Source organism: Sturnus vulgaris, chromosome 7 (genome assembly GCF_052056855.1).
Source record: "Sturnus vulgaris isolate bStuVul1 chromosome 7, bStuVul1.hap1, whole genome shotgun sequence".
NCBI classification, from domain to species: Eukaryota; Metazoa; Chordata; class Aves; order Passeriformes; family Sturnidae; genus Sturnus; species Sturnus vulgaris.
Window position 1 is genome coordinate 10,050,969 of NC_142249.1, and position 17,686 is coordinate 10,068,654.

The 17,686-nt window shown below is 38.8% G+C and overlaps 1 protein-coding gene across 6 annotated transcripts in view; it reads right to left on the reverse strand.

Annotated features, from left to right (window-relative positions):
- Nucleotides 1-17,686, reverse strand: part of LOC106855919 (calcitonin gene-related peptide type 1 receptor) — a 196,390-nt gene that overhangs the window by 115,047 nt on the left and 63,657 nt on the right. For all 6 annotated transcript variants that reach the window (XR_015804774.1, XM_088167754.1, XM_088167757.1 and 3 more), the window contains exon 2: nucleotides 15,170-15,243. Coding sequence is in view for 5 of the 6 variants with exons in the window: in XM_088167754.1 (XP_088023880.1) it covers nucleotides 15,170-15,243 (74 nt within the window). In the remaining variant the exon portion in view is untranslated. The remainder of the gene's footprint in view (nucleotides 1-15,169; nucleotides 15,244-17,686) is intronic.

Consider the following 17,686-nt stretch of genomic DNA (forward strand, 5'->3'; position numbering starts at 1 on the left):
CAGAGCAGAGAAGCCAGGCCACTGTCCCCAACTGGCTTTTCTTACAAAGAATGTTTTGAACAATGTGTTCACATTTCTGGCTGGATGTCAAGAACCACATTCTTGACACAAAAACCACACTAAAAGGTAATTTCTTTAGCTCCTTACCGGATCTTTTATATAATGTAAATAAAAATACTTGAAACTTCAGTCAACATTACATTTATGAAACAAAGTCTCTCTGGTTCTTGCTTGTCACCATTCATGAGAGCAAACTCTGATCTGTGTTGTAGCAGCCTTGTTGGCTGAAAACCAACTTCTCTGACCTTAAAATTGTGTATGTTTTAATTTTTAGGCTTTTCATTATATATAACATGACCCAGTGACCCTGAATGAGTGATTAGAGAACCATCATTGCTTGCCATGATCTGAGGAAAGGGCAGACACTGAAACCCTGCTGAAATTGTGTTCAAGCTCACCAATAGAGAGTGTGGTACCTTAAACAGTTTATGGCTCCTGAAGCACCAAACCATGAGGAGCTCCACAACAGAAATATCATTTTTCAAGCCTTACTCACACCAAGACATCAAACCAGGAGCAGAACAGAATACTTCCTGCCCAAGGCTCCAACATTCCTCTTCCTCAGTGCTGGACTGCAGTCCCAGGTTTATAACCTGGGTCTGATCCTGCATGGGCTCCTCACTGGGACCATTCCTACCCCACCCAAAGCAGCATCTGCTCTTAACTAGGCACTAGAGTTTGAGGAAAAGGAGTACTTTTGATTTGGGTTGCAAAAATATCAAACTCTTTCTGGAGAATAACACCTTTTAAAAATGTTCTTGGTGCAGGAGAGATCACTTTACTTCCTATTGTCACTGTATTCACCTATTAAAAAAAAAGCCACAACAATCAAAGGCTGATAATTCCTCTTGATATTTTTCATGTTTCTTCCTTTTCCTATTGTCTCTTCAATACCTTCCCAATACAAAAGATCATGTAGCAATATTTACAGCAGATTTTTTTTGTCCAAAGGCAAATATAAAGCACAACAGTATCTGTATGACCATAAAGATATCTGCAGGAACAGCTATTATAACTGAATATCACTTACTACAAAACACAAAGTTCTGCCAGTGATGTTTCCTCATATCATCTAGCCCCAGTCTTGTTCACTGTCATAAAATGGACAATTCCTTCTGTTGTCCTGACCATTTCCCTTTCTACTGACTGTAGTGCTTGACTAGGAAGAGCAAACCCTTCTGTCCTCTTCTTTGCAACCATTAGAGACAGAATTTAAGAGTCTGTTTAACTTCCCCAGAGTTTCTAATAAAATGTATAATATACTTAAATATGCCACATGCTTGAATGGGTGCCAGTGGAAAGCCAAACATTGTTATAGATTTAATTTCAGAATAGATCATACAGAACATTTAACTGGTTTGACTGAAGCTCATCAGCAACACCAACACTCCCCAAGAGACCAGGACAGTGTAGCACTATTGTTTAACTACAGCTTAAAAGTCAACTGTAAGCCAGTGGGACAAGAAAACACTTGGACAGCCATAGCTGGGATTTTTGAGGATAGAGTGAGGGCTTTGCATTTAACCATGATAATTCTGACTGTAGAATCACTAGTTTTCCATTAGACTGCCAAAAATCACAAAAATTAATGCTTGCAAAGTCTAAGCAAATAGAGAATTTATGCCTTGGAGATAAAAACAAATCTGTAAATTAACCTGGAATGTTTGGAGCTGGAATAAAGGTAGTTCTTCAGTCAATGCAAAGCCTGTAAAGAATCAAGAAAACATCTTCCAGCTCACCTTGATGCAATGAACTATTTGGATAATTTGCTTGTTATCCTTTTTATTTTACAGAGTTCAGCTAAAAAGTTCCTGGTTGCAAAGTTTTAACCTTTAAAGTTTCAGTTTGTGTGTCTGCAATGTAATTTTCATACTAAAATGTAACCCATGCTAGTAACTTCAGTGTTTACCTACACTGTCACTGAAACTTGGACTTTAACTAAAAAAAAAACAAACAAACAAACAAACAAACAAACCCGTGAAGCTTTTATTTTCAACTCAAAAGCTTTGGAAGTTATTTCTTTTAAAGGCATTTGAGTTACTTTTTTTCCATTTTTGCTCAGACAAGTTGGCAGGAAGTTCCTACTTTATCCAAACACCTCTCATAATTTGGCAATAATACGAAATCACCTAAGTATGGAAAGGAAAAATTAAAAGTTGAAAACAAAAGTAATAATTCTAATCCCTGAGATGAGATGGTCCAGCAGAGATGCTCAGTACCCTGGGAACACTTTGTGTCCCACCAACCACTCCCAGCCTGGAAAGAAGGAAAGACTGTCCTAAGCCCAGGAAGCAACTGCAAGTGGGACATGAGAAGAGCACTGAAGGCTGCACATGAAAGGAGATGACTTTTTCTTAGAACTTTCTACTGTTGAACAAAACCTTTAAAGACTTGAGATAACAAAGATAGCCCAATGCACTTTCACAAGTACACCTGATACCTGATTATCCTCATCACATGCATCTTATTCCTAAAAAGAATAAGCTGTTTTTGATCCCTAAAAAGGACTGCCTTGTTATAAATCCAGCTACCAGCAATTTCTTCCCAAGCTATTGGAAGTGCACAGAGACAAGAAAATTTTGATTTAAAATTATTTCAGTTCTCATATTTATTCACTCATTTCCTTCCCAGACAATGCCTAGTTTCTAATAAACTTTGTCAGGTATAATGTGAGGGCCACTGTCTAAAGCCTAGTAATTTTTCAAATCAATCTACTAAATATACATCACAGAGCCAGACAAGTGTGCTAACTACAAAATAACATAACTAGGCTATTTTGCTGCCTTTTCTATGAGAGATTTTTACTGCACCACATAAAGGCCAGATGCCCAACCAGCAGTATAGCTTGAACAAGGAATTTGGACTAATCCAATTTAATATGGTTCCCAATAATGTCCCCTAAATGGCTGCTCTGTGATGGAGTAAATTTCCCCCAACGGTCAATTTGTAAAAATGCAGCTGATATCCCACCCAATCAAACAGACTAACTTATTGTCAGATATTTTACCTGGACTGGAATGAGCCATAAAGAGTTACTAAGCAGTTCAGCAAGAGGAAGACAAATATATTCCTGTTTTTTGCAACTTCCACTTTGGTGCAGGTTCCATAGAAGCACAATAAAGGAAATCTATAAAGATTAAAACTCCATACTGATTATAGATTCTCCAGTACAAATCCAAAGTTATAAAACTGCCATAAGATGCCCTATTCTAGAAACATTCCTTCTTTGAATTCAGCTACTGCAGTATGTCTTAATGCAAGTACAGTTAAACAGCTTACTGCAATAAGAAAGCCTTTAAAATAACGTAGAAGAAGAAATAGGAAAGAAAATTTCACATTCTCTATGCATCAAGATGAAAAGCTTTGTACAGCAGCTCTACACTGTAATCTTATTAATGCTTTTCTTTAGAAAAAACAGAATCTTGCACAAACTTCTCTCTCTTCAAGGTATTAAATCATGTCTATACACAGATTAACAACCACCTAAAGTGTTGTATATGGATTTGGGAAGCAAGGCATCCTTTTAAACGTGGGTAGGCTGTACAAATAATGGTGATTTACCATGAAACAGCTTTCAATCACAAAATGTCAATCCAATAAAACTTAACTTTCCCTGGGAATATACCAATAGAAAGCTACAATCCAATCTATGCAGAAAGCCAGAACCTGAAGACATATGCCAGTATCATTTAGGGCTAATTACTTAAAAGAGAAAAATTGTCTCAGGCAAGTACTCTTGTTGCTAGTCTCCCTTTCATTTTGTCCTTTTTATTGGGTGACTTATAAAAATAACATTAGCAGCAACATGAGAAGTCTGGGCTCTCACCTATTCTGAAACCTATTTTTTTTAAAAAAATGACAAATCATTAAATACAAAACTCATCTCAGTAATGAGATAAAAATCTGCAAGCAGTTATTGCTTATACAACACAGAAGATTCTTTCCTTCTTTCAAACCTTCTTATGGACTTGTACTTCAGCTCCAGAAAATTAGAACTTATCCAAAGCTCCAAGTGCTTTCTCTAGTTCGGTAGTTCATTATTTCAAAGGATGATTTGTCTACAGCAACAAACAATCACGGCTCTCTGGCATGGGCCATACTTATCACATAAAGGTGTAACAGGAGAAAGTATATCAAGCACCTGAGGCTTCCTCTTTCTCCAGCATTATGTGATATTACTAAAACCATATGTGACATTTTCCATATTCGGGGTTTTTTTCTATTTAGATTTCTAGCATTTGATGATGAACAGGCTTAAGAAGTCACTGGGAGTTGCAGCAAAGCTACTGAAAATCAGGTGTCCTTTTGCCTCTCTCTCTGCCTGAGCTTACTGTTTGGACTCAAAAATGTAGGAGTCCAGGTATGACTACAGAGATAAAAATGAAAATTATGAAAGCAGATGAAGTCAGCAGGACAAATATCTGATTATCTTTTGGTAAAAGACAAACTGGCAACACTTACAAACAGTCACACTGCATGACAGAAAGCAGTGATATTTAATAGCAAAAAAGTGGTCAGGACTCAAACTGAAATGGAAGCTGAATGACTGCATGTCTCTAAAGGGTTAATATTCACTTTGCAATAACAGTGCCCTTTCAAATCCTGTCTGCCTTGGCCTAAAGCTAGAGTGGGAAAAGAGAAAATAAGTCATTCTAAGGTGGAGAAGAATGGGAATTGCCACAGAAACTGCAGTGCAACTATCTCCTGTCCCCTTTGGGCAGGTGTCTGACAGGGACAGAATTTTTGTCAGGAATGGAGCAGAGTTAGTGTGACTGTGGACATGAGACAGGTTGGCTTCTGCAGCTGGAGGCTGGCCCACAGCATCGATTTCCTTCATTTCAGCCCAAGCTGGCAGTTCCTGCCACAGCACTCAACATTTGCCTGGTAAGGTTGTGTTAAGAGTAAGGACACAAAATCTCCACAACTCACTCGATCTGACTCTCTCCTGCTGGATGGGACAGCGTTTAGAACACTTCTAAAATTGATCCCGTTAGTTCAAACTGCTTCTGCTCACTTTGAAGCCAGCTGTTCTAGATACCTTCCTTTGCTGATACACACACAGACCAGGAGAAGCAAAATCTCTGCCCTATCAGCAGCAGCTCTGCAGTGTGACTCCTGTAGGTAATGCCTTAACCACATAGAGACTGCACTGTGGTCCACACACTTCTTCGCCTTTTTGAAAATGAAAGTGTTTTCTCTTAATGATCTTAGTAACTTTTATAACTTTGTTTTACTTGGAAATGAAATTTCTTTGTCATCCTTTTATCTCTGAGGGTGCATTTACAGCCTCCTCTGACATGAAACAGCAAAGGAAAATCCTCTAATGACTCCCTAAATCACACTCATTCAATCTGCTTTTGCTCTGCTCTTTGTAACCTCTGTCTAAACTGAATGAATTTATCTTTCTGATCTTTTTTTTAGGGAAATCTTTTCTTCTTTAATCTTATTGATTTCCCTCTTGTACCCTGATTGACAGTAAATAAACGGGGCACTGTATTTATTTCATTAAAGGCACATGCCTTTAATGAAAGTACAATGCAAACATAATTTCATGCCATTCTTTCATCATTTATATTAAAATAGTTGTGTCTGGTCATCTTATTTTCTTGATAACATCTTCTTAGAACTTCTCATCAGTCTTTTGCCACAAATACTGTTTCCCTCTGCCTTATTTTCTCACAAAGCAACCTCTGAGAATTACTTGGGATTGGCTAGCACTGTTTTACATCTTAATTGAAATATTAATATTTATCACACGTTCTTTTGGGGGGCTTGAGAGAACACTTTAGACTTCACATCAAAATTGTTTTATCAAGAAAACAAACAAACCCAAAAATCTATGCGTATTTTGTAACCTCAATTATATACCAAGTATCTTCAAAGGACACAATGTATAAAAATAAATCAATTATAAAATAGCATGAAGAGGTGACGTATTGGCTTTCTTAGGTGTAAGCAATAGACATTATTAAAAATCAGCAATAATTGCACTACCAGAAAAATACATGAGGATGGCTTGTTGCTCATTAAAAAGTATTCACTAATGTAGCTGGAAAGCAATTGAAGATAAAGATAAACCTCTACCAACTTTTGCACTAACAGAATCTGACAATTTAAGTTTACATTTTTCTTGACTTGATGCAGGTGAAGAAGGATTAAAACATTCAGACATTGGACAGAAGAAACCAATCCATGCATTCAGCATAAAGGAGACTGAATTTCCCTTCCTATGTTTTAAATTCCTTTGCAGCCTTCTCTCTTGGAGTTCATTCTCTGAATACAAGCCCACTCTATTTTCTCTCTTCACTCCAGCAAAGCTTCTTTTCTCTAAAAGTCTGACAGAATTTTAAAACATGGGTATCCCCATTGCCCAAAAAATAATGACAGATCAAAGAAGTGCCTGACTTTAGAAACTTTTCCACACAACTTGTAACTATATAGCACAGAAAGAAGCCACTGCAGTTTGGCTTTGCTTTTTTTGTGGGGTTATGAATATTGTCAACTGCTTCTAAGAGAAATGCTGCTGTTTAACTGCTCCTCTCATTTTGGAAGCAGTTTTGTTCATGCTGAAACCTGCTCCACAGGAAAACAAATTATTTCAAACCAATAAATGTCACAAAGAAAAGTAGAAAGCAAGTAGACTGTCAAGCTTTGTTAAGGTATTTATATCTGCTAATACAAAAGCCAGATATGCTTTCTGCTTATATCTTGGATATGCTGCATAAAGCTCAGACTATCATCAGGAAGGTTCATTTCCTCAAAGAGCTGGGTATGAAGTCTGCTGCATCTATTTCCCTGTGAAAATTGAGTCCTGTTTGTAATACTTGGCACTAAAAAACAATAACCTGCAGTGCCTTTCCCATAAAGTTGGTTTCCATTTCAATAAAATCCAATTTTGCCCTACTACCGAAGACCAAAATGAAAATCTGTTAGTGATCCAACAGCTGATTTTTTTGTGTGTGCTGAATAGTGCCCTTGAATGGGATAATATCCAGTTTACAGAGTAGCAAATGGCATACAGTACATGTCCAATTGTGATCACCCAGAATTCTGTTCATCCATCTCTGTTCCCATCCACCTTCATACAAAAATTATTCTTTTTGACTGATTGCTTTAGGATAAATAGTCTCTTCCACTTGAATGACCTCACTTATTACCTTCAGGTCTTTGTTTACATCCCTTACTCATTTAAATCATACAGCTTGTTGCACTGGATCTTTCTGGGTGAAAGGAAAAATATATTACCAGAGTTTGGCAGCCTTGTCACTTTTTCTGTATAAAGATAATTTCCATGAGGCGAGCATAATTTCACCTTTAGATTTTTTTGGTAAAAAACAAGCTTAATTTCCTTTGCTGGAGCTCATTGTTTCAAGAATTGGGTTTAATTTGGGGGACATTCTGGTTTTGTTTGTTTCCTTGTTTTTCTTAATATTAAAGTGGCTAGTGCTACTACTAACATCTGCCCAGAGGGGGTTAAAAACCAAAATTTCTCAATTATTTGTGTGTGATCTAACCAAAAATGAACTGACAGAGGAGATGACAAGGAGATTGCTCAGTCTATATTCATTATACAGATTATTAGAAAAATTTGGTCAATAACAATTTCACCTTCAGGAATACAAGCTGGATAGCCCAGAGTAAACTCAAAGGCCCCTGCTGCATTTATCAATAAATGCAAAGGCACAGACCATCACTCTATAAACTGAATTGCACCTGCAACTGCTATTAGCCAGAGATGCAGAAAAATGTACAGACACAGCAAGAAACACCCCTGTAAAACAGAAGGGAAAATTACAGCTCATGCAATAAATACTCCCCATTTAGGCAGAACTACTTGCCCTTCACTTATTTTCTCACACTGTTGACAAAATAATGGGAAAAGCTCCACCCTTCTCAGCTTCCTGTCCACAGAGGGATTGACAGTTTCTTCCATCTGGCACTATTTACTCCATAAAAACATGTAAATATAAATAACAAGAGAGACATGGAGCTGCCTTTAATGGTTCAGGATTTCCAAATGCTGTGCAGGAGGCATTACTGAGCTGCATTTGCCATCCGTTCTCTCTCTCACTTATTTAGGTTGTGTTTAAACTCTGGCAGCACAGCAATGATTACTGGATGAGCATAAATCCACTAGTATTCCTAGCCTGGAAAACCCAGGCAGTCCCAGAAGAGCCCTTAACACATTTCTTCCTCTTGAGTAAATCCAGTACAAGGGTCAACAACTCTGAAAAGAGAGTCTGTATGGCATATACTCTGTTATTAAATTTTTGCAGCAATATTAAAACTGCAACACAGAATTTTTGAAATAAAGTGTAAAATGTTGTCACTTTCCCCTCCAATTAGATATTCTCCCTTCCAGGACAATACAACACTTCTTGTTGAACAGTTTTTGCTTTAGGCCTAGCAACATATTTTAAGGTATTGTGTTTGGGCATATATTTTATATGGCTCATCTGAGACATTCTGGCTTATAATTTAAAAAACAAAAAAACCACCCCAAACAAAACACAAAACCCACCACACGAAAAAAATTCCCATAAAATCTACCAAAAACCGCTTGTTTAAGCTATATGTAGATTTAAGGGAGTGCAAAAAATATTAAAATGCAATTGAGTTGGCACTGGCATAAAAGGACACTTTGAAGAGAGATTTTCTCTGGGAAAACCAGACAACCTGAGTTCTTATGTCTTCACTCTTTCAAAAGGCCAGTAATTTTACCACTCTTGCCCAATTCAAAAACATGAATCAATCCATGTAGAGAAGACACTGGATCAGAAAAAAATCTACCAGGTACTTATCTCAGCCATGTTTGAGTAAGTTTAAGGGTGAAGACCAATTCTGTGGTTTTAATCAGTAAAAACACTTCCTAAAGTACAGAAAACCCACCTGTGAATCCAGAGAAAATTTGACACTACTAAAAACCTATTTTTCCCCCCGTCCTTAGAGTAAGAGACAAAACCTGCACTATTTGTAAAAATTACATCTCATTAAGCTTCCTGTCATGCTCTCTAATCATGTAGTTCCATACTCAATATTTCTCCAATAAAACAAATTTAATGTTATACCATATTTCATATATATTACATAGCAAGTTACTATGTTTTTGGACCAAGGTTAAATAAGAAAAGCGTTTGTAACAGCAGCTATGCAAATGTCACAAATAGTCCCACTTTCAATAAATACAGAATCCATTTGTGAATCCTGTCATGGATCTAAATAGATTTCCTTTAAATACCTATAGATGGTGCTGAAATACAACTGTTCCATAAAAAAAGGCAGCAATCACAAAGTAACTGTAGCACAGCTACCCACTAAGATTTTACTCCTGATTGTACAGATTTACCTCAGTGAGAAACAGCTGAATGATAATTTGAGTGCATTATTAGTGTTTTCCCCGGGTACTTATTAGAGCAGATTTCCCTTATATGCTCATGATGCCTTATAGCCAAGACTGCAGTTGCAAAATACGAGGCTATTTTTTTTAATTGATGGAAATACCCAATAAAAACATCAGGGCCTGTGAAAATGTAGCTATCTTGAACATGGCATAAGTACAAAGGAAAGGAAACAAATGTTTTTCTCCAAGAACTTCCCTTTCAGGTTGCATAGTTCACCCTGATAAACATAAATTTTGCCATTCAGTATAAATAATGACAACAAAGCTACTAATAGTTGTCTGGGCATCAGCCCAGTTTGCTGAAATGAAGCAGAACTAACTGGCTTCTCCACAAACATATAATGGAAAAGAACAAAATCCTTGCCAGGCATAATTAACATGTGGTAACAGGATAATCAGCACCAGATGAATCCATACTTTCTGGATTCAAAAAAATACATACTAATTCCACATTGGTGTTTATAAAGAAACTGAAGTACTAGTAATTGCAAACATGGTTTATGGTAAAAGTCATAGCTGGAGCCATTTCCTGTAATGCTGACACTCGGTTTCCAAATTCTATTCAGCCTTGTAAAAGATAAAACTTGAGGAAACAAGTTACGGTAACAAAATAAACAAATTTAATACGTCTGTATTTTTTAAAATATAAATAATGCACATGAAAATATTGTCCCATCAAAAACGTGTCTAAATAATTAAATGCTTACAAAGTTTTTGAACAAAAGTTCATGCACATCACATAAAACAACTAAATGACATAAACCATCAAAGTTAAGAGATGACAGTCCCTGAATGCATCTCTATCCATTTTAAAAGTCAAAACATGCAGAACACCAAGCTGCCTCTCCATCTTGCACGATAAATTGAAAGTCACAGAAGTGTTTTTCTTCAGTTCATTACAAATCCCACAAAACACAGAATGCTACACTTATCACCAATTCTATCCTCTCAACAAGGAAAAAAAGACCGATACATTAAGTTCCTAAAGGAATTGAAAAATTTCTAAAAGAAGAATGAAATTGGATATTTATTCTTGGATTCCTTTAGTTGCAAGTTTAAGCTATTTTCAGAACACAAAAATAGCTTGCATGGGAAGTAGAGGTGTGGATCCCCACAAGGTAAACATCATCCTTTCACTCAGCCTGTTCTTTTGATTAAGATGCAATCCATGTTTTCTTTCCCCTCCCACCACCTTCCAGGCATTCCAGCTTCCTTGTAGCTAATTTGGAAGTTTAAACCCAGTGTAAAATGGCCAAGATGTAGTAAAGCAGTGCAATACACCCAGGTTGAAAATAAAATATGAAATCCACAAAGACCATGCTCCAGCTCCACAGCTAAGGCAGATTCTAGACATACAAGAATATTATCTTCAGGCCTAGTTTTGAAGTGAAAATCCAAACAAGCATCAATTTTGTCTAGGGCCATCTCACTAAAATAAGTTGCAAGCCAGCACAGGATGAACAACTCAGTTATTTCCTTTGGAAAATCCTGATCTATATTTGCCCTCCTCTCCTCAGCTCTTTTTGAGTTTGAAGAGTAACAATGCCCTCTATTTTGCTTCCTAATATCTTCCTGAACTTGGGTCACATATTTTAGTAGGAAAGACTGGATTACAAATTAGTAGTAGTAGAGAAAACTAATTCTCGAGAAAAACAAGAGAAGCAACGTTTGCCATCTATTTTCTGATCGTTGGCAAACTTCTATAAATATAGAAGTGAATATAAAACTGATTTAAGTTGCTTAAAGAAGTGGCAAAAAGTGGAATTCTTTGGAATAAGAATGGTTTTATTCTCCCCCAGCAAGGTAGACAGCATAAAACAGACATTATGGTTAATGTTTAAAATTCTACTTAATTGTATCACTATTAAGTAGTTTGATTACACAGGGAGCATTTAAACTAACATGAACAAGTCATTAGATTAGATAGGGGAGCATTATTTGGCAACATTTTGATTAATTCAAGTTGCTAGGGAAAGGACTTAGGTAGTACAAGTATAGTGCTACTGAATGCTACAGCACAAATCAGTCATCCCATAGGCAGACAGCAACACACCCAAATGCAGGCATTTGTAATGATGCACTTGTATTGAGATTAGAGCTCAATATTGCCTCTAGAATCAGAAAATCTCAGACAAAATTATTCCAAAAAAAGTAAATTTTAAACCCTACTGACTCAGAGCTGCAGCTGAACTTGACAGGTTCATTTTATGATGGGCATATTTCACAGTTGTTCTGCTGGAAGGTTTAGTAAACAAATCACAGTGACCTGGTGGGGAGTGTGGCCATAGCCACCTACACATGGTTAAAGATCCTCTTGGTAGAAGAGTGGCCACTGGGTGACTTTTCCAATCTAAACCATCCCATGCCAGGCTAGAAACCTGGATCAAGAATGTGTTTTATCAGTTTAGCAATAAGCAATGAACTGGCAGCTATGTTCCAAATCCACCCTAAAAAGCGAAATGCCCAAACTCCTCATTTGGCCCATTCTGTGTACCCTGTCTCTGAGAGGGGAGTACATCTTGTACTTCCAGATACATTTAGGATGGAAAAAGAAAACATCTGGCACACATGTGGCCATTATTCTGAGAAGTTGAGGGGAAACAAGACAATAACTACAACCAGATTTGAGTCATCAGCACCGAAGTTGAAGCTTTATCTAAACTCTTGTCGTTTTTCATGCTGTAAAAGAACCAGTGATCTCATTTGTCAAATTCTCACTGCAGACAGCTCAGACAGGATATTTCATTCACTACTTTCTTTTTCAGTGTCCTCTGAACCTGCTTGCAAGTGGCAGAAATTGAGCTAAGTTATTATTCCTTCTGTCTTCTACTCATACTGTGGGACTGTCACTTTCCTTGCCTGGTTTCTCTTCCCTTGGGGAACAACCTGCCTTTTCCTCCTCCGAACAATGCAATACATATTTTCTTGAGGGGATGCTGCATTTCACAGCTCGAATGCTTATCACAGTCTAAAAACTCCCTGCCTCAAAGGAGAGTTTGCATCCTCCTACATCTCCCAACCTCCCACACTCTTTTTCCTGTTGTTTCCAGCAACCACGAGTAACCTGCTGTCCTTCTCAGTCAACTCACTGATGCTCAGTAAAGATAATCAACAATCTTGTTCAGACAAAAGGGAGGGGATCACGTAGCCAGGGGATGTGCGAGGGGAGGAAGGAATAGGGACTCTCTCCCCTTTTGCTGACATGGAGTTGCTGCGCTGGGTCGGCTCCAGCAGCGTCACTTTCAGCTTCCTCATTTCACAGCACATCTAAATTCTCCATTTACCTTTAGTGAACACCTAATTCTCAAATTTGCAAGCCTTCATCTGCCACTATAAAAAAATCTTTAAAAACAAACACCTGTGTTTTAAACACAATTGCAGCTGAAAATGACCAGCAAACATGCCTTTCTCACCTTTTTGTTCCTTCTTGCAGAGTAACTACCCCAATGTTTTTTTCCTCCTTTATTGCTTTCAGAAATATCATGGAACTCTCACCTACCTTTTCTGCACACCCCCATACCCCAGAGTCACTACATGACTATGATAGGCAATAAAAACCTAAGTCCCACTCCTCCCATCAGCCCTCCTGCTATCCTACCTACACATAGGCTGTTTATAGACACCAGCTGCTCAATCAAGGAATCTCTATTAGCTGGTACAAATAGCTCTGTAAACAGGACACAACCACCATGTAGTTATTAAAAAAAACTATGATATTAATGTTGTGCCATTTTCCCAAGTTCACACTGGCTCATGATATTATTCGGGTATGGAGTTGAACTCCCATTACTCAGGTAGAGGAACACCAAACTTGCAAGAAAAACAAGCCACAGTTCTAGGAGAGGTTGCTTGACAATTACTCCTTTTAAACCATTCTACTAAGTCACTACAGAACTGTAACATTACATTACTACAGAACAATTTAACCAAACTTAAAAACTGAATTTATTCATTAACTTACAACTCAGATTTTACTCCTATCCAATATGCTAATCTCAGACCGAACTTGGAACTCTGTTCTGAAACAAACTTAGTGGCCACAATCATGCCTGTTAATGGCAAGGCAGTACAGCACAGAAGTAGAAGAAAGGCCAAAGTTGAAATAATCATATTAATTATCATGGCAATATCTTAAAACACACAATTCTGCTCTCCAACTGTATCATACCTATTCCTCTTGAATAATGTTACTGCTCACATTGCTGGTGAACAAATAACTCTTTCCAATGCTCATGTGCCCTTTCTCTGAAAAGCCTTGAAAAGGTTATTGTAACAAAAAGAATGCCAAACCTAAGCAAGACAAAATTTAGCCAGGTAGCAGCTGCTGAAAAAACATACTTTTTTTTTTTCCTTTCTGATCTATAAATGCATGTTTTACTCAGTCTGGCCAACTTTGGTGCCTAATTATGCAAAGGTCTAGCATACCAAATGAGTAAGATTCCATCAAGGGAGAACAAAAGAAAGGATCTGTCCTTTCTCAGGCCTCAGGTTTGGTCAGAAGTGATTTAAGTCAATGCTTATCAATTTGTGTGTTTTATTGTGGGAGAATAATAAGTAAAGACAAAGGAGCAACCACTATGCACACTTTAACAGCTTTGTCCAGCAAAATTCATGAGAACTCTGCTAAGATAATCTGTTATTATCTAATCACTGGATCTTCAATAATCACAAAGAACAAGAGAAAGTTTAAGCAGCAGTTACTCTCACAGGCCGTTCTGGAGGGAACAGGAGTTTCATGGACTGCCTTGGAAACTGCACAGGAAAGAAAATCCTGAGCCTGAAACACATTGTCTCATTATTCTATGAATGGTTTTACTTCCACTCTCGGAAAATTATCAGTGCTTTGCTCCATTCTACCGATTAACTGCATGTAATGCACAGTTCTGCTAAACACACTTAGCATTCAGTCTTTCAGGACTAGGTGTGGAATAAAACTGCCCCTTATATTGTTTCTGACGGTACAACCAAAATTTTCATTCATTCGATCATTTCTCATTAACCCAGCCTGAGGTCAGACTCTTGTAACACTCTGTTTATGAACACAAAAGCTACTTTATTTACTAGAAATACTCCCCAGAGCATATTTAAAGCTGTTAAACTGTTCAAATATTCATGTGGGTTATTGCTTGTTTGTCTTTATTATATCAACACCTGGACAAAAAGGTGTTCTCATACTTAAAACAAAAGTATTTTTTCTTACCTTCAAGGAGTTTACTTAACTGTTCACATACATGGCAAACAAATGCTGCTATCCTAATTTATTCATAACACACTGTGATGGTATCTAGAGAAGCACAGAACAGACTTCTACCATCCCTTATCTCTGCTGCAATTCATACTGTGCTGCTTTGCAATACCCAAGGAGCACTTTGGGATGCTGGCAGCTACTAATGAAAATATCGCTTTCCTCCTCCTCCTGCCTCAGAGGAGCTAACAGCTTTCATGAGGCACAAAGCAGAACAAAAACATTGTTTCTGTAATCACTTCATTAATAACTTATCCCAGCCACACAAAGTTCTGCTTTCTCTCCTATCAGGATGCAGCAGACACTACAACTCCAAGTAATGCAAGAATTTGATTAGTTACCATCCTCATCAGCTGAGCCACTGGACACAGTTAGCAAAGTCTGCCACAGTGAAAAAAGGGCAGTATAAGATGCACCCAGCACTTGCAGTGTTTCAGAAAGCCTTATTTCCACGCACACCTGACCTGAAAATGGGCACAGCACATCCAGTTCCTGCTGTTTCCATGGGCTTTTCCCACAAACGCCTGGAAAGGCTGACCTAGAACAAACAGAGCAAAAGGAACAAAATAGTTATTTATTAAAGAATACACCTTGGGCAGTGCAAGAGCATGACCGGGGCTACAGCCAAGTCTGCAGAGGCTGCTCCAGCAGCATGTATAGAGTGATGAGCAGCACCGGGCAAAGACAACAAATAAAGACAGACACGCGAGAAAATTCTTAGTATTTCCACAGGCTTAGTAAAAAATTGATGGCGATATTGGTAAATCACTCTTCTGCCCCGCTCCTTCCACAGGACTGCGCTCACCTGGAAGGGAGGCTGCTGGATTTCGAGCCGCCCTCGTTCTTTACTTAAACTAAGGAAAACAAAACAATAAAATACCCAAACTCACACAAAGAGCACAAACCAAACCCTTTTATCGGGAGCTAAGCACAGCAGCTCCCACAGAACCCGTATTTAGAGCCTCAAACTCCGCGAACCTCTCACCTGCAATGAATTAATTACTGCATTTAGCCCGGGGGGGGGGGGGGGGGGGAAGAGCATCCCCGACTCCGACCGGCCCAGCACTGCCCTGCCTTCTTTAGAGAACAAGGATGGGACAGATCCCATCCCTGAGGGAGCCAAGAGCGGCTATAGCCCTGTAGTAATTATGTCGATAGACACGACTGGCAGCACACCGACCCCTTATTGAAAACTTCTCATGGCTTCTTTCAGGCAATTCCGACTTCTTTCCTCATAGGCAGCTCCACACAGCACAAGCTCCTTCTCTCTGCAAGTTTTTTTTCTTCTTTCTGCATGACTGGGTAACCCCGAGCTGTCCCTTACCCAGCCACCTAACCCTGTCTGTCCCTACACAGCATCTTCTTACCTTGTCTGTCCCTTGCACAACCACATGTCCCTTCCTCCTCACAGCACAGCCACCAGACTCCATCCCAAACTGCAGCACACTCTGGGTCTCAAACTCCATCTCCAACTAACTCTCCACCATCTAACCCACTCTTTTATAAAACACCCATCCTCATTGGACAGGCAAGGCTGTCTCCACTCCTCAGCAATCAGTACAGCTGTAATTCATTGAGGAAAATTGCCTTCTGCACTATCCTTACAAACTGTCTTCCCACCCGGCCCCATAGCCCTCACCCCGGGCACAGGGGCACTGCCTTGCCTGTGGGCTGTAAGGGTCCTCAAATGGCAGGGAATAGGGGAAAAAAAAAAAAAAAAGCAAGGCAGAGGCCTCTTTCTGCAGGGATTAAGGTTACTTTTCAATGATTCAAAGTTTCGAACATCAGCATAAAAGTGTTTTGAAACCTGTGGAAAAGAGGTTTTACACAGAATAAGAGAACAAAGGCTACAATTGCAGTCGCCCTACACTCGGTGTGACTTATCCTGATGTTCCTGCTTTCACCTGAGTGTCTGAGCCGTAATTAACTCACCTGACAAGACACCCACACCCCGATCAGCACAACCCTGCCCTGGCACAGCACAACCTGCTCCTGCAAACACATCTCAGGTGACACCACTTAGCACAGGGACTGCAGCCTGCACTGCCTGATAAACAACTGGTGTTAATGATACAAGTGCTCTGATGATTGGATTTCATTCAGTTCTTAGGGCTCTAATAACATCTCATTACGTTCGTAGTTGCAGTCAGTTTGGCTCCACTATGTAGGTGAAATTCTCTCAACATGCTCTGGTTGTTCATTGTGTTCAAGCACATCCTGATGCAGGTTGGCTCTGATTAGAAGCAGGTTGGTGGAAGATTATTCCATTCAGTAGAATTAATTTCATCCAGTTCTTGAACTACATGTTTAAAATCCCTTTAGCACTTATTGCTTTCTCCATTTTTAGCAGTGCCCCTGGGCTTGATTATTTCTCCTGCATATGCAGGATGATCCCCAAAATATTGGAGAGGACATGAAGGGGACAATTGCCTTGCTCACTTCCTTCTGTGTTCTTACCCTACATCCTCTTGTCCAGTCTGCAAAAAAGATACAAACACTTTCTGGTTCCTTGGTCTTGAACAAGGCTTTATTTCCATATTCACAAATATTTTCAGATTGTGGAGAAGATTTTTGTGGTTTACCTCCAGAAACAGAGTTTGGCTAAGGCACTGAGTTATGTCAGTGAGAAGAGCTGAAGGGTTTGAGTTTCCTCAGCAGGGTCCAGAAGAGTTTGCAGTGAGCAGAATGGTTTGAACAGGAGGAACTGAGGCAGGCAGGAAACACTGAGTTATTCACAAAAGCATTTGTGTGACAGCTGGTATGTAACAGACATAAAGAGTATGTCAGTGATTCATTGGGCATAAAGGGCTGAAGAATCAGGTGAGAAATCCAACAAATCCTTTGGGTGAAGGAGTAGCATGACACAGAGAGTCCTTGAAGGAAGAGCAGTACGTGGAGAAGCAAAAAAGCTGAGGAAAATCTTTAGTGAAAAGTGGAAAAAAGATGAAGGTTAGTGTGTGAGACGGTAGGTCTAAGCTGGT